At 40.1% G+C, this 18,522-nt stretch overlaps 1 protein-coding gene across 2 annotated transcripts in view; it reads left to right on the top strand.

Annotated features, from left to right (window-relative positions):
* The window catches only part of drosha (drosha ribonuclease III), a 188,278-nt gene that overhangs the window by 50,102 nt on the left and 119,654 nt on the right, over positions 1-18,522 (top strand). For both annotated transcript variants that reach the window (XM_069910590.1, XM_069910591.1), the window contains one exon: positions 11,382-11,481. In XM_069910590.1, coding sequence (XP_069766691.1) covers positions 11,382-11,481 — 100 coding nt within the window. The remainder of the gene's footprint in view (positions 1-11,381; positions 11,482-18,522) is intronic.

Raw genomic sequence — 18,522 nt, 5'->3', positions numbered from 1 at the left:
GCAGATTTTCAGTACCCTGCCAGGTGCGTCATCAGGGCCTGATGCCTTTTGAGGGGTCACCATTTTGAATGATGTTCTGGCGTCGCCCTCACAGACAGATATCACAAGGTCCTCAGTCTTTTCAGGGATTCCAGTAGGCATTGTCTGGTGGTTCTTCTCAAAGATGTTATAGAAGGTGTTCAGCTCATTGAGTAGTGAAGCATTGCAACTATCTATAGTGGTTGCCTTCACTTTGTAATGGCCTGCACTCCCTACCATAGCTGGCGTGCTTCTTCTCTAGTTTCCCCTAGAATTGCCACTTTGCTTCGCAGATGACCTTCCACTGGTTGTACCTGAACTTCTTGTGAAGATCGTGATCCTTGGGTTTATAATAATACTAATATCGTTATTTGTTACTGAGCTGAAGAAATTGAGGAAGAGAAGCAGAATGAGGAGGATGGGATGAGCACAATACCCTTAAAACTTCGAATACCAAGACTTGCTCACTATCTGCTTCCAATATCAGCAGATGTCAAAATTCATCAAGGGGCATGCCTGAGGAAGAGAAGCCCAAAATTTCATTGGACTGTCCAAATTACCAGACCCTACTATCAGTTATCTGGTAGAATGGACTGGGTGTGGTGGAGTGTGGGGTTGGAATGGGTGGAAAATACAAATGGGCTGCAGGCAGCAATATTTATTTGAAAGAGGACTTGTTCAACAGCATAGGTGTTTCTTCTTAACAGTTCTGTAAAGCTTTGTTGGTTTGGCTACTCCACATCAGGGAAGGAGGGATTGAGTTTCTTGGTACTGTACTTGCAGGATTTCAACAGAATGAGCAAAGATCTTGTAGAGAACCAGCTGAAATTATGAAAGGGATGGATAAGGTAGAGACAGGAAAGTTGTGTTCACTGGTAGGTGAGACTAGAATTAGGGGACATAGATTTAGGATGGAGATCTTGCAAAGAGTAGTGAATCCCTGGAATTTGCTTCCTGATGAAGCAGTAGAGGTGGCCTCATTGAATGTATTAAAGGCACAGATTTCATATTCTAGAGAATTTAAGGGTTATGGGTGGGGAAAAGTGGTTAAGTAGAACTGAGTCCATGGCCAGATCAGCCATGATCTTATTAAATTCTGAACAGGCTCGATGGGCATTCCTACTCTTAATAAAATCTAGCAATGCAATGCCAAGTCTTTCACTGAACAGGCCATAAAAATTGATGGTGTGCAGTACTTTTAGTAAATGTTTTTTTCCACTGTTGGCTCTTTGGAAAATTGTCTTTGGCCTCGCCTCTTATCCCGATCCTTTATTTCTCCTCTCCTTTCATTCTTCATCTCCATCCTCAACCTGTTCTCGTTTAAGAATGAAATAAATGGCCTCAATATTGGCTCCTAGAATCTTCCACTGCTTACACTTTTGTGCAGAAATGATAGTGAAGACTGAACTGGTGATGACTTGTGGACCACGGGTGGTGGAAACCACAACTTAATGGTTCAAGATTTGAGAAAGAGATTTAGACCTTCGACCTTGCAGATGTGGTTCACCAGGTTGATTTCAGAAATGAAGGGGCTATCTTGAGCAGAGACTCGAGAGTGAAGATCTTGTACAGACATGTATAAAATTATGAAAGGAATGGATAAGATGGAAGGAGGGAGGTTGTTTCCATGGGCATGTAAAACTAAAACTAGGGGGATAGACTTGTATTTCAGGGGAATAGATTTAAGACAGATAAGGAGGAACAGTGAGAGCAGTGAAGCTGTGGAATTCTCTGCACAATGAAGCAGAAAAATCTGCATAATTGAATGTATTTATGAACAATAGAGGACAAGGGTTATGGAAAACAGGTGAGTAAATAGAGTTGAGTCTATGGCCAGGTCAGCCATGAACTCTTTAAGTGGTGCAGCAGGCTCGATGGGCCAGATAGTCTACTCTTTCTCCTCCTCATCAAGATCTGACCTGATCAAGAGTTTTGGCTTGAGATTTTGGCCATTCTTTTTCTGCTACAGATGTTACTTGACCAGCTGAGTTCCTCCAACAGATTGCATTTGATTTTTGGTTCCAGCATCTGCAGTCTCATGTGTGTCTGTACTTGTGCTTCCCTTTCTTGTGTTCTTATGAGACAGACAAAGTTCTGAGAAGGGTGACAAGTCCATGGCTGGAGAGTCTCGAACTGGGGCTTCAATTTCACGAAATGCCATTGGCTACGGAGATGAGAAAATGTTCTACCCTGAGGATGGTAAATCTTTGGAGTTTGTCACTTCAATCATTGAATGTATTTAAGGCTGTGATCAGTAAATGTTTGTGGGCAGTGTGGAAACTAGAAAAAGCAGGGTAACTAGGCAATGATTGGTCAAGAATTTATTGAGTAGCTGCACAGGTTCGATGGAGGAGCTGCTTCAGTTTTCTTTTAAAATGTGACAGTGATAAAGAAAGTAGTCTATGAAGCAAATTAAACAAGCTAGAAAAAAAGCCTCTGAATTAATTAGATGGGTAAACTCAGCATCTTAAGGGACATTTGAATGTCATCTTAAATTCATCGTATTGGGTATTACTGTGGTCCACTTGCACTGCAGATTTAAATGACCCTTAGATTCACACACATACAGTACTTGTATTGCAGCCATAAATTTAATGAAGAAGCATAAACTTCAGAAGTGAGATGCTCTAAAGAATCTGGAACTCGCTTGTGGCTTGCAACTTGGCTAGATGAGGAACAGTTTGATATAATTAGATCACACCTTGTTTGGCTCCTTTTACATTCAGTGGTTTGTAAATAGATCTTGCTGTTCTTTGTCCTCCCTCTGTTCCCTAACAGGCTGCCACTAATCATTGTGAATTGAATTCTATTTCTTCCAGTTACCAATTTCCTTACTGCTAGTAATCAAGATCTTCGCTTGCTGTTTTACTCAGTGGCCTTGTATACTGAGTAGTCGGGCAGATTTTGCTGTCACACTTTCGCTTGTCAACAATGCTTAAATGCTTTGTGCAAAGTCCCTTGCAACCTTTGAATCATCAGACCTTTCTTTGTAGCTTCCAATCTAATTGCTTAGTGCAATCTCAGTGCAGCTAGTTCATGCACAAGGTATTTCACTCCTCTTCTTGCCATTACTGCAGATGCGCCTTGTTCTGTTCGATTGATATACACTGGAGATAAACTCAGATTCCTAAACTTGTGCAGCAATTCAGCAATATTATCACAGTTCATTACTCCTACAAGTTTGAAAAAATGATAACAAATGAGTTAAGATTTTCACAGGGAAAATAAGAAGCCCAGAATTTGTCATCAGTTATGAAGCAACTGTACGTGCTGTTGATCTTGAAAGCTTTCTGGAGCAAAGTGGTGATCGCTGTAGTTAAGAATTTCACCACTTCTCAATATTCATTGGTGTCTAATGCTGTTCAAGGATTTTCTTGGCATCTAGCTGATGAGATCTTATCATATTGGCTGAAGACCCATCCTATTTAAGAAAACAAAAAGCACAAATTTTATTTTGCTCTTTAAACATCTTGTGGAGGATTAAATAAAGATTTTAAAAAGGCATGACCATTTGAAATGTATTGTAAAAAAAGAAATAAGATTTAAAACCTTTAATTTTTTTGAGGTAATTACAAGATATATATTTAAAATATGCATGTGGATTTTTTTTAAAGCCACTTATTTTATTTAGCCATATTTAGTGCAGCATAAAGACAAATGACTTCATATAAACAAAGCATGAGCTGTTTTGTGGCTCACCAGTGTGTAAAAATGATTAAATATATGCCCGTTCAAGGGATTTCATTTCCACTTGATTCACGTGGAGGAGCAAATATATCATTTGACAGCATCTCTGAAATTCCATGTTGAACTGTGCATGCATGAATATCTCATAATTGCTCTCAGGTTCGTGAACTAATGGTGGAATGACAAAACAGCAAAGCCTCCAGTATCTGGCACAAATGGGGATTGGTAGATGCCGGATTAGTGAATTTGCCTGTTGCTTGAGATTGCATGTTGCGTAATTGACAAACAAACCATTAGGGGCGCCAATTTTAAACTTTCATCATTTATACCTATTTATTTTTTTGCTGTTGCTTGAATTCCAGACAATAGGAAATTTACTGTAGTTTCACTGTCATTAATACTGTTAAATATAGGCCATAACTGAACTCTTATTTATCACCTAAACTTTATCGTGTAAAAACGCAATCCTGGAGAAACTCTACGGGTTACTTTACATAGAAAAGATAAAGATGCAAAACCAATGTTTTGGGCATGAGCCCTTCGTCAAGGTACCTTGGATGAACTGTGATGAACATTTACTTCAAACTTGGTGTCTGCAGACTTTCATGTTTTATTTCTTTATCGTGAGTTGTAAATCAGTGAATTAATTTGTTTTACCGTCACTGGATGGAATTTAACTACTTTAACTGCTTTAACTACTACTTTGTCTAAATTTCTTGTTTGGGTATATGCCTGGACTGTGCATTACCAATTGTGCAAAATAAATTTGTTGTTTTACTTTCCATACTATGCTGATCAGATTTGTCCAGATAATTCTTAGACCATAAGGAACCATAAACCATAGGAACAGAAATAAGGTATTCATCTCATTGAATCTGCCCATCATTTAATCCTGATCTGATCCTTTTTCCCACAGCCCCACTGCATGGCCGCCTCCCCATATCTTTGATCTCCTGTCTTATCAAGAACCTATCAATCTCTGCCTTGAATCCAACACCTGCCTCCACAATCACCTGTGTCAACAAATTCCCTGTGGTTGAAGAAAGAAAAACCTCTCTGTTCTAAGCGGACACCCTTGAATCCTGCAGTTGTGCCCTCTTGCCTGGACTTTCCCACCATGGAAGCAAGCTTTCTACGTCTACTCTTCAATGACACCCCCCCCCCCCCCCCCATTTTCCTAAATTCCAACAAGTCAATAGCTGTCAACGCTCCTCATATAATAACACCTTATTCATGGGATCACCCTTCTCATCCTCCTCTGAACCCTTTCCAACTCCAGCACAATTGACTTAAATGAGAAGCCCAAAACTGCTCAGTGTTCCAAGTGAGGTCTCACCAATGCTATCTAGAGCCTCTACATCACATCCCTGCTCTTATATTCTATGCTTCTTAGATTGAATGCCAGCATTGCATTTGTCCTCTTCACTACTGCCTTCAAGCTCTCCTGCACAAGGATTCCCCAAGTCCCTTTGCATCTGGATATTTGCAATTTTCTTCTCATTTAAAAAAAAATAGTCTGCCCATTTACTGTTTTGACCAAACTGCATGACTACACTTTCTGGCATGGTATTTCATTTGCCACTTTTCTGCCCATTCTCTGAATCTTCCTAAGTCCTTCTGCTCGCGTCCCTTTTTCCTCAACTAATAGTTGTTTTGGTGTACTAATTACAATAACACATCTGCTATCCGGAGTTCAAGCAACCGGCCAAAACTAAATCGTGGAAAATAAATAAAGTAGGTAGAAAATGTGAAGGTTTAAAATTGATGCACCAATCTCAAGCAAATGGAAAATTCACTTATCCGACTTCTACTAATCCCCATTGGTGCTGGATACCTGGCCTTTTATCGTATTGCTTATAAAAATAGCTTTTTAAAAACTCACTTAAATTTTTTTAAAACATATTTTATGTATTATTTTCTAATTCCCTGCAGAATTTCTAAGTAAGGTTTTTAAAATTCATTGCTCTATAAAGCTTTAAAAATAATTTTTGATATTCTAGCCACAAAAGTGTAAGAAATAGAAGTGGGTGTGGGCAATGCTGGTGCTAAAGTGTTCCAAGATACCGGTAATTTAATTGATTCACCTTGTTTGTTCAATGCGAAGGTATGCCAAGTTCACTTAATCTTCTCCAAACTCTGGAACAATGGGCTGAGCTAAGGATCAAGCTCTTTCCAGGGTCTCAGTCAGTTATGGCAGTCCTTTCATTCAACCATTCCATTGTACTGAGAAATCTTGGCGAAACTGGACTGCTGAATGGTGGGCTCACCTGCCACTGAAATATCAGATGATTCTGCCTCCCAACAATGCATCAAGGCGAATGCTTCAATTAGCACATGGGCATGCTGAAGATAGAGAACGCAAGAACAGCAGAAGCTGGAATCTTGAGCAAACCACGAGAAGTTGGAGTGACCTTGCAGATCAGGCAGCATCCAAGGAGAGAAATCAGAGACTGTTTTAAGAAAGGGTTTGACCAAAGCATTGACTGACCATTTCTCCTGACCTTCTGAACCTCTCCAACTTCTTATGGCACATAGAGGTTGACCAGTTTGGTGTTCAGTATGTCACTCTGCCAGATTTGACCACTTTCTGACAGGTTCAAGCACTTATTTCTGCAACTAGTGATTGGCTGGTGAAAAAGATACTGCCCATTTCCCTCTTTTTCTCCCTGATCCCCATTGTTTTTATTCCTATCATGTCCAGAACTCTTTTAATCTGTGGCTTGATAATGCAAGAAGCAAACTTAAATAAAGCAGCAGCCTCCATATAAACCACAATCACTTTCTGTTCAGCTATTACTAAGAAACTACTGGGTTGTCACTCAAGTTGACAGACCACTATTACCTAACCCTGGAATGAGGGCCTAAGTTTCCTGAGATTGCAAGGGGAAATATTTGACTCTGGATGCAGTTGTATTACAATTTGTTTTCCTACTTTTACAGCAATCACACTTAATGCAAGCAAACACTATTTAGAATTAAGCCAGTTATTCTTTGTGCTCAAAATATCAAAGCGAATATAGCTTGGAGAATGCAGTTATTTTCCAGTCATTGATTTAAATGGTATTGCTGGAGATACAGAGAGCAGGCCCTTCAACCCTTCTTGACACTGACTGGATTGGCATGCTGGGCGAATTCCATTTGCCTAGATTTATTCCCTATTCCTTGAAGACTCTAGTATCTATTAATCTGTCCAAGTGTCTTTTTAATGATGTGCCTGCTTCTCGTCTCCTCTGGGAGTTCATTCCAGATACAGTTCATCCTGTGACTGAAAAAAATTGGTTCTCAAGTCCCTTTTAAATTTTTTCCCTCTCATCTTAAACCCATGATCTCTAATTCTAGACATATCTACCCTGGGAAAAAGACTGACCATCCACTTTATCCATGCTCCTCAAGATTTTGTCAACCTCTTTAACATTAGTCCTGAGGCTCCTTTGCTCCAGGAAATAATGACCTCTATACAACCCTTCCAATCCTTGATGAATCTCCTTTGAACCCCTTTCAAATTATTGATATCCCATGGCTGGGTGAGCAGAACTGCACACAGAACTCTAAGCGCAGTCTCACCTATGTCTTGTTTAAGTCATTCGTGGGTTCCTAACTTCTGTATGCCTAATGAATTGTACTAATGCCACCTTCTGCACCTTGTCTGCCTAAATTGCCACTTATAGGAAATAATACACCCTGTAATGTTATGTCTCTGGCGATGTTGAGTCTCCCTGGATACTCTTCAGGGCCTTGGCATTTACTGTGCAAGATCTGCCCTGGTTGACTTACCAAAGTCTAACAACTCATGTATCAGAGTTAAATTCCATTTGTCACTCATTGGCCCACCTACCCAACTGATCTAGATACAGTTGTAAACTTAAATATCCTCCCTCACTGTCCACTACATCACCAATTTTAGTGTCATCCACAAATTAACTACATTCCTATCAAAATCATTAATATTGATGACAAAGAACAATGGACCTAGTAAAGTCCCATGTGGCACGCCACTAGTCACAGGCCTCCAATGAGAGAGAAAAAAAAACATTTTTCCACTACTTCCACTAAGTTAGTTTCAAATCCTTTAGGCCAATTTGCCTTGATATCAATGTGAATGTGGGGCCTTATCAAAGGGTATGCTAATAGGCCATATATACAACTTTCACTGCCCTGCCCTCACCCACCCACTTTGTCACCGCTTCAAAAAACTATCATATTCGTGAGATGTGATCTGCTATACAATTAAATGAAAATTAAAAATTGCTGGAGGAGCTCAGTCCATAGTGTAAAGATATATAACCAATGTTTCGGACCTGAGCCCTTCCTCAAGGTATGGCTTGAGAAAGGATTCAGGCCTGAAATGTTGTTAATGTACCTTTACTTCCTGTGCACACTGTGAGACTGACTGAGTTCCTCAGCTTTTTCTTGTGTTTTCACAGCATCTACAGACTTTCATGTTTCACTTTAATTAAAATCAATGCCACGCAGCTAATGAAGAACACAGTCAGATTAGGTGCTAAACTGCTCACATATTTCCATTTGAGAGTTAAAAGAAATAATCTTGTATTCCAATTGTTCTTTCCACCTATCCTTTGCAAAATCCCTCAATGTGCTTTAAAGTATAGCAGTAGTTATCTGAAGGAAGCCTGGTGTCCAGTTTATACAGAGCAAGCATCCAAAAATGGCAATTAAATAATAATCAGATTATCTACAGAAGCAATGTTGATGGAGGGATGATTATTGGCCAGAATGCTGGGGAGATCTTTGTGCTTTTCCTCAAGGATAGATCATTTATGCTTAGCTGAGAGAGCAGACGGTGGCCTTAGTTTAACAGATATTTTAAAAGATGACGCCTTTGGTCCTGTATTGGTGTGTTCATGTAGAATTTTGTATTTAGTTTCTTGGGGTGGAACTTGAACTAACAGCCTTTTGGGTCAAATATCGAGGGGCTGTCAAATTCACCACAGGATTGGTAGATGCCAGATAAGTACATTTTCAAGTTGCTTGAGATTGTGTGATGGGCAAACTATTTGCCTCTTTATTTTCTGTGATTTTTTTTTTTTCTTGCTTGAGGCTGCTGGTTGCTTGAATTCCGGATAACAAGGGTTTTACTGTATTATGTTTAAGTGTGCGGTGGAAATAAAGCAATATACGCTGTAATTCACATGAGTGCCAGGTTCGAGAAAGGTCAAATTAATATTATCTATGAAGTGCTCCCTTCAGAAAGATTTTTAGTAAAGTCCCTGTCGATTTTGTTTTCAATGGTTCCTTTTAGTTTTGAACTAGATAGGGAGATGAAGCTGAATTCGTGGATCGTTAATGTGTACGTTATTGTGAATGTAATCTTATTTCTGCTGCTATGCTGTTATGGAAATGGTGAGATCCTTCTCTGGAATACTTTCATGTAACTTGCCTGAAGGTTGATTGAATGTAGAATTCTAGGTGTAAAGAAAATTTGGAAGAATGAATCTGATTACAGCTTCAGGATGTTGCACTTTCATAAATTGCAGTGAAAAATGGTGTACAATGTTTAACATATAAAGGATGATCATTAAGATAGCAAACTGTGCATGAAGTTCAAAGTCTACAAGGCAGAAGAGACAACCAAATGAACAGAAAGGAAGAAATTAAGGATGTGTTTTCAAAGCTGCATTGAAAAAATGTAACTTATCCACCTACTTGGAGATATTTTGGCCAAAATGGGAAACATTCAGGATGACATTGGGTTCATTCCATTGGATACACCCCCTGAATAAACAAAAGGGACGCATCACCTCACAAACCACACACCTACTCCCCTGTCGGATAACTCCTATCCCTCATCGGATATCTCCTACTCCTCTGGTGGCAGTCTGTGAGTACCAAGCTGGTCACCTGAGACCCACAGAAATAGAACAGACATAAATATTCCTCAACCCCAAGGGACTGCCTGTGATAATACCCCATCAAGAGAGAAATTCAGTAAGTACCTGGTTTACAGATGCAGCACTAGTAGACATTCTAAATGGAACTCTGCAGGATGAAACTAACTTTGTTGTTTGCCTTTATTTTATAGTTACAAGTTTTTATAGCCTTGCTTCAAACAAAACACTCTGGTTGTTGTGTGTCTAAAATGGGGTACTGGTTTGAAGTATGCAATGGGGGGAGTAAGACACAAATGTTTGCGGCTGCTGTGATGTAACTGCATTTACAATTTTATATGGTAGTTCTAATCTTTCTAAATATCAGTGGGTTTTTTTCTTGTAAAGCAAGAAGAATGTTGCAGCTGGTTATGGAAACCATTTTCCATTTGGCGTGCCTGATGTTGGGCAATTCTCAGATCAAGTGCAGCAAAAATTTGACATTGAGCTGGAATGGAAGCACATACTATTCATCGAGTTGTGTCCATGCCAGTTAGTGGAAGAGCTGTTTAAGCTTCTCGTACTTCCCTACTCTCATTCAGTTGTCTAATGAGTTGTGGACTTGTTCATTTGCTCACTAACTGTGTTGAGAATTTGAAAGAAGCAGCAGGACAGGGTCACATGGTTAGTGCAATGCTGTTACAGCACCAACGATTGGGGCTGGGGTTCGAATCACGCACTGTCTGTCAGGAGTTTGTATGTTCTCCCTGTGTCTGTGTGGGTTTTCCCCAGGAGCTCCAGTTTCCTCCCATCAGTGGTGTAGGTTAACTGGTTGGCACTGGTTTCGTGGGCTGAAATGGCCTGTTAATGTGCTGTATGTCTGTTAAAGATAAATTTAAACCTTCTTTTCCTTTGTCCTTCATGCCAAGTGTATTTTCCTGGTAAGGCCAGCACTTAGAGTCAATTTCCACTTGTTCTAATTCTTGGTATTGGTGTACCTTCTGGTCATTATATTTAACTCAACTGTCCATACCATGGTTTATTTTCCATTCGAGTCTCCTGCCATCTCTCCTTACTTTTTTTTCGATATTATCTGTATTCACATCTCTCCCTTCTGTTGATCTTCTAACATTTAGCTATACAGTCCACATGAATTCCAAACTGAGTGAAGAAGTGTACTCCTGAATTCATTTTGATCATCGTTGACCATCTTATTATTGAGGACCTGTGGTTTTGCTCTTTCCCACAGGAGGAAATACCAGTGAAGGAATTTAATTGCAGATTAAGGCATATAATTTTTCCCCCCAGTAATCTTCTGAAATTTGAATCTATTGACTTGAGTGAAAACTTGCATTACTCTGGGAAGCATTGCTTTCTCATCAAAATCTTTTACAATTTGGTGAACCTGAAATCTTATATTTCCAAGGGGAAAGGAGTGCTAGCAAGTTTCTTCCCTCCTGTCCAACATAATCATTATTTAGCACATTTGGTGGTGGCCTTTACTGGGTCCCTCACAGACTGATGCTCAGGTTCCACCTGCAGTGCAGTTGCACTGATGGTGGGCAAAGCATCGGGCCTCAAACAAAGGTTGGGTGTGCTGGGTTGACATCTGCGTCAGGTCTTGGACTTCCATCTTCATGATTTAACTACAATTCAGGCTCTGAACTTTCAGCAGAGAACAGATCTGCCTCCATCTGTAAAACATGTACGTAATTAGTTTTCTAGGGCTCCAAAATTATGATTTTTTTTTGATGCAGCCATTCGTTTGTTCACTCAAATTGAACTCCAATTATGTTTAGCAGGGGAAATGTGTTTTGAAGGATAGAAAGTAAATTGATTTGTTTTTTAAAGGTACCAGAAGCTTTGGAAGAGTTACGTCAAACTGAGACATCTGCTAGCAAATAGTCCAAAGGTCAAGCAAGCTGATAAGCAGAAACTGGCTCAGCGAGAGGTGAGATGTGAATTCCATTGGCTGCTCTTAATGCCGGTTAATCTCACCAGAAATGTAGCTTCAAATGCAGCAATCTGTGCAATCCTTAATGGGTGTTTTAGTTTATGTTGCTTATCTGTTTTATGGTGAAGATTCTGCTTTATAATATAAAAGGACAGTGTCAGAAGTTTATTGAACAATATAAAATCCTGTTGTTGCTAATAAGACCAGATTGGGATGGTTATAGGTTCTCTCCCACCTCCCACTGATAATCATCCTTGGGTCATATACATTGTGGTAATGTGCAAAGTGCTAGAGGAACTCAGCGGGTCAATCAGCATTCATGGAAAAAAATATAGAGCATGGACGTTTTGGGCTGACATCCCTTTGTAAGGATTAGCAAGAACTGGTGGATGTATGAATAATTGGTGGGGAAGGAAGATAAAGGGCATGGGTTTGCAGGTGATGGGTGAATGCAGGTAGGAGGGGAAAGAAAGGAGCTAAGAGGTGATTGGGGGAAGGGGCAGAGGGCTGAGAAAGATGCCCTTTGACAGGAGGAAGGAAGGTACAGATGACAAACAGGTAGGGAGAGTGGAGGAGGAGAAATAGGAATGGAGATGAGGGGAAGGATGCTACTGGAAATTGGAGGTCTATATTGATGCAGTCTGCCAAGATAAAATTTAAGGTGCTATTCCTCCCATTTGCATGTGGCTTCCATTTGACAGTACATGAAACATGGACAGACGTGCCAATGTGGGAATGGATGGTGGAATTGAAGTGGCTGGCCATTGGAGGTTCCTTGCTGTTGCAATCTTGGCATCTGCCCAGTTCTTGCTGTTCCTGATCAAGTGTTTTCATCCCAAAATATTCATTGCCTGTTGCATTCCATGGATCCCGCTTGACCCGCTGAGTTCCTCCAGCACTTAGTGTGTTGCTCCAGTTATTCAGCATCTGCAGATTCTTTTTGTGTTTCAATAAGGAGGCATACATCAGATTTAAGAAATCTGGATTTAAAAACGTCCTTGGTGACGACAAAAAGTGTAGGAGTTTGCTTCATATGGAAATCAGAAGGGCAACAAAAAAGATAATGAGCTGGACCTGCTGGGCAGAATAAAGGAAAATTCCAAGTGATTCCACAGGTATATTAGATCCATTGAAGATCAATGGAACCTATTTTGTATGGAGACTGTTTCTCATTTTGTTTCTTGCTCAGGAGGAGGTAATGGGTTATATGATTCCTTTAAAGGGATTGGGGTTAGATAAATTTCAAATTGCATTTGTATATTTAGCATTGTCCATAGTTTAAAAATGTATAGCAAGTACATGGAAAGATAATACAGTGTTTAATATAATGCGATGGTATAATGAAATGAAAGCTTGTATTGTTATGGAAAAAATTACATATGTTTTGCATAATAATTATTCTTTTTTTGTTAAAAAGTGGTCACTATATGCATTTAGATGTACTTTGATTTATTTTATTTTTTAATTTTTCTTTTTATATTTCTTTGGGTCTCCTTCAGAGGGGTGGGGGGGATGGGGGATTTAATTTTAATTTTTTTTCTTTTTTCTTTTGCACATATAAAAATCTTGTTATGGTCTGTATTTTGTATGATTACTAGTAATTTTTCAAATAAATAAAGTTTAAAAAAAATGTATAACATGATAAAAGTGAAAGATACAGTGGAACCCCATTATGGTTTGGGTCCAAAAAATTGAATCATGATAAAAAATGGGGTTGCGGAGGATCAGGGTGTCAATAAATCATTGTACTTAGAGTTGAAATTAAAACAGAAATTAATTTTTAGTAAAATCCCCGCTCCACGTGGCAGCCTCAGGTACCTGCTCCTTGCGGTAGGCCATAGCCCACTCACTCGCTCCTGGTTGCAACCTGACACCCAAGTCCAACGACTCATCACATTATATCCAGATTCGTGTTAAATCGGGGTTCCACTGTATGATGCAGGCAGGAAAGTTGTTTACATTTGTAGGTAAGACTAGAACAAGGGCATAGAGCCTCAAGATTTGAGGCTCTCCAGAGGTTGGTGAATTTACGGAGTATTGTGTGCAAGAAAACAGTGGAGGTTACAACATTAAATATATTTAAGACACGGTTAGATAGATTTTTGCCTGTATTAAAGGTTATGGAGAAAATGCAAGTAAATGGAGCCAAGTCAGTGGCCAGATCAGGCCTGATCTCATTGAATGATGGAGCAGGTTTAATGGGCCAGATAGCTTATTCCTGCTCTTATTTGTTGTGTTTTTATGCAATGGAGAACTGCAACAAAGGTTCACTAACTGGATTTCTGGAATGGCAGCAAATTGGGCCTGTACTCTCTAATGAAAGAAGAATGAGACATGATCTCACTGAAACACACAAACATTTGCACTGAGCTTGACAGGGTAGATGTGCGTTTGATATTTTCTATGGCTGTGGTCTCTATGGTCAAGAATCAACTCTCAAAAATGGTGAGCCATTTGAGAAAAACTTTCTTCACTCAGAGGGAAGTGAATTTTTGGAATTCTCTCCTAAAGGGGGTTGTTGTTGTTCAGTCAACATATACAAGACAGAGGCTGATAAAATTTTTAACCTGTTGAGAAATCAAGGGATTAGTGGCGTGGAGATGAAAGATCAGCCATGATATTAGATGGCAGATGACCAAGAAGTGCCAAATAGCCTGACCTGCATGTGTTCTTGAGGGGTTGGGAAGGAGAGGGAAGATGTGAGTGCTGAGGAAGAAAATGCAGTGATTACAGGTGGCATCATTAGTCATGGTGACTGTATTAATGACTGATGTAATAACCCTTTGAGAACAACAGGAGGATGCCAAAGAATAATCAGTTGCTTTGTTTATTTAATCTACTTTATTATATACCTCCCTGGAAAGCAATGAAAAATAGATTTTGTCTGTTATCGAAACCATAAACCTTGTTAGAAAGAAAACTGCATGTTGCCTGCTCACAGGGGACTAAAATGGATTTGTCACCTTTTTTAATGTTTGTACAAATGATTAAACATGTAGGAGATGACAGCAAGAGATTTGGATCTAATTGCACTCGCAAAAAATATTGTACCAGGCACTTTTGCCACGTGCTAGGAGGTTCAAAACAAAAAACTCAAATAATTTTAATTCACTTAATTTTGTATATCTCAGTCCTGTAATTCCTTTAGACTTCATCGAGAAGGGAGGAGTCACGTGATGGAGTAGTGGCCAGTAGGGTAGAACCACCCCTCTCCAGAAAAAAGAAAAAAAAAGTCAAAAAAAAACAAAGCTTAACAACTATGAAGTATAAGAAATAGAAGATAAAGTTGCAGAGAAGAGAAAGAAGATGGCACCCAAGAAGGAAAAAGTAAAAACAACGGGGGTGGGGGGGGGGGAGGAGAAGAAAAGTCACCGGAAAAGAAAGAAGAAGGCACGAAGGAATGGAGCCGTGGTGGCGAAGAGCGCCTAATCCAACCTTGGAGTCGCGACCCCCACCCCACGCCCCGCCCGACAAGTGGACTGCAAAAATGGCTCTCTGAGGCAAACAAGAGTGCGCAATCAAAGGTAAAGGGAAACATCGATGGGAGGGGGGCTTAGCTGAGGAGCGGGCAACCACGGCGCGACCAGCTGAGGGACGCCCGACACCAGGGCTCTCAGCTGGAAGATGAGGAAGGCGGCAGTAAGTCGACTGGGTGAATGGCAAGAGGAGCAGCAGCAGGAGGCCTGACAGATGAGCAGCCCAGGAGGGGAGGATCAACAACAAGAGGCCCAGCAAGAGGAGGCCCGACAAAGTGATAAAAGCAACTCATCAGGAGAATCAGAAGAGACACAGATACAAAGAAGAGAAGAAGAAGACACAAATACAGGTAATAATTTGTACAAACATTAAAAAAGGTAAAGACAGAAGAAGAGGAAGAAGAAGACTAAGATCTTCACAGAGAGATAGAAGGTAAAACAGATGGACAGAATATAGATAAAGCCTTTTTTGAAGAACAAATGAGAGCATTAAAAGAATGGTTGTCATTAGAATTTAATGCAATTAAAAGAAAAATGAAAAGAACAGAAGATAAAATGCAAAATTTAGAACAAGAAACACAAGAGTTGTTAGCTCAGAAAATTGATATGTTGGAAAATTATAGAAGTCAAATCAACATAAAAATGGTGGGGTTGATGAAGGAAGATGAAGAAGTCACAGATTTGAAGGAATTTATAAAAGGATGGATCCCGAAGGTCCTGGGAATGAAGAAATGCAAGAAGAAATGGAAATAGAAAGGGCACACAGAGCGCTAGCTCCAAAACTGCAGATACATCAAAAAAATAAGATCCATCCTAGTAAAATTTTTGAGATAAGAGAAAATATATTTGAGTGGGCAAGGAATAAAGTTAGAGAAGATAATAAACCATTGGAATACAAAAAAATATTTTTTTACCCAGACATAAGTTTTCAACTCTTAAAGAAGAGGAAAGAGTTTAATAAAGCAAAATTGATTCTATAGAAAAAAGGTTATAAATTCATGTTAAGACATCCAGCCGAGCTTAAAATATTTATACCCGGGGAGCAAAACAGACTTTTCTTGCATCCGGAGGAAGCACAAGAATTCGCAGAGCATTTGCAGGATAGAAGGAGAAATGAAGAGATGTAATAAGAATGAAGAAAGGTGATAAAGTATATATAAAGATGTAAAAACAATATTTATGTTAAGAACTAAAGAGGGGAAAGAGAGGGGGAGGAAGGAAGTAAGGGGGGAAAAGGGGAGAGCTTTGTTATATGTGTGTTATAAAAAAAAAAAAAAGTCTTTTCTGGGGGAGGGGGAGAGAATAACCATCACTGTGAAATCAGTTGACGCTTGCGAGCAAGATCGCAATCCAAATGGAAAGGGGAGTTGTGGTTGCCCGGCAAGGGATAAGGGGCAACTCAGAGAGGGGGGGGGCATTTGGGTTTAAGGTAATATTGGGTGTGGGAATTGTTGGAGTATTATGTTTTAAATGTGTTGTGATACATTGAGTTTAAAAAGGGAAAACTGAGAGATGAAAATGGGTAAAAAGGGGATGGAGGTGGTGAGGAAGCGGAAAAGAGGTGTAAACAAGATATGAGATGGCCACATTGAACTATATGACTATAAACATTAAAGGAATACATAACCAAATTTAAAGGAAGAGGCTATAAAATTTACTGAAAAAAGAAAAAAAAATAGATATAGCATTTGTGCAGGAAATGCATCTAACTGAAGTGGAAAATAACAAATTGAAGAGAGACTGGGTAGGATACGTAGCGGCAGCGTCATATAATTCAAAAGCTTGAGGTGTAGCAATATTAGTTAACAATAAACACAAGGTTACACATGATACAGTATAATTGGTTACACAGGTTATATATCACTCCTCAAAAATTAAAAGAATGGGATCCAACATTATCAGATAGATGTTTTCGCTGTAAGAAGGAAATGGGAACAACAATACATACAATTTGGGCATGTACGAAAGTGAATACGTTTTGGGAAGATCTAAATCAGATATTAAATCTTTCTTTGGCTTGGCTTCGCGGACGAAGATTTATGGAGGGGGTAAAGAGTCCACGTCAGCTGCAGGCTCGTTTGTGGCTGACAAGTCCGATGCGGGACAGGCAGACACGGTTGCAGCGGTTGCAGGGGAAAATTGGTTGGTTGGGGTTGGGTGTTGGGTTTTTCCTCCTTTGCCTTTTATCAGTGAGGTGGGCTCTGTGGTCTTCTTCAAAGGAGGTTGCTGCCCGCCAAACTGAGGCGCCAAGATGCACGGTTTGAGGCGTTATCAGCCCACTGGCGGTGGTCAATGTGGCAGGCACCAAGAGATTTCTTTAGGCAGTCCTTGTACCTTTTCTTTGGTGCACCTCTGTCACGGTGGCCAGTGGAGAGCTCGCCATATAACACGATCTTGGGAAGGCGATGGTCCTCCATTCTGGAGACGTGACCCATCCAGCGCAGCTGGATCTTCAGCAGCGTGGACTCGATGCTGTCGACCTCTGCCATCTCGAGTACTTCGACGTTAGGGATGAAAGCGCTCCAATGGATGTTGAGGATGGAGCGGAGACAACGCTGGTGGAAGCGTTCTAGGAGCCGTAGGTGGTGCCGGTAGAGGACCCATGATTCGGAGCCGAACAGGAGTGTGGGTATGACAACGGCTCTGTATACGCTTATCTTTGTGATGTTTTTCAGTTGGTTGTTTTTCCAGACTCTTTTGTGTAGTCTTCCAAAGGCGCTATTTGCCTTGGCGAGTCTGTTGTCTATCTCATTGTCGATCCTTGGATCTGATGAAATGGCGCAGCCGAGATAGGTAAACTGGTTGACCGTTTTGAGTTTTGTGTGCCCAATGGAGATGTGGGGGGCCCAAAGTTCCTCAACATGATTATCCAACTGCACGAAAACCAACAAGGTCGGGTCAGATACAGCAATGAGCTCTCTGAACCCTTCTCCATTAACAATGGCGTGAAGCAAGACTGTGTTCTCGCACCAACCCTCTTTTCAATCTTCTTCAGCATGATGCTGACCCCAACAATGAAGACGCTGTTTACATCCGGTACCGCACGGATGGCAGTCTCTTCAATCTGAGGCGCCTGCAAGCTCACACCAAGACACAAGAGAAACTTGTCCGTGAACTACTCTTTGCAGACGATGCCGCTTTAGTTGCCCATTCAGAGCCAGCTCTTCAGCACTTGACGTCCTGCTTTGCGGAAACTGCCAAAATGTTTGGCCTGGAAGTCAGCCTGAAGAAAACTGAGGTCCTCCATCAGCCAGCTCCCCACCATGACAACCAGCCCCCTCACAGATATTAAATAAAATCACAAAAAATAACATACCAAAAAAATCCAGAGATCTTTCTTTAAGTAACAAAAAGTAATGAAATAGGTCTCAAATTGGATAAAGCGCAAAAAAGATACATTATGATAGCCTTAGCAGTAGCAAAAAAGTGTATAATGTTAACTTAGAAAATGGAAGAGAGCCTGAGAATACAGCAATGGTACATGGAAATGAATAAATATATTCCATTGGAAAAAATAACATAATTTAAAAAATAAAGTCACATTATTAGAACAAATTTGGGA

The sequence above is a fragment of the Narcine bancroftii genome, chromosome 1, assembly GCF_036971445.1.
Source record: "Narcine bancroftii isolate sNarBan1 chromosome 1, sNarBan1.hap1, whole genome shotgun sequence".
NCBI classification, from domain to species: Eukaryota; Metazoa; Chordata; class Chondrichthyes; order Torpediniformes; family Narcinidae; genus Narcine; species Narcine bancroftii.
This window is presented reverse-complemented; position numbering and strand designations above follow the sequence as displayed.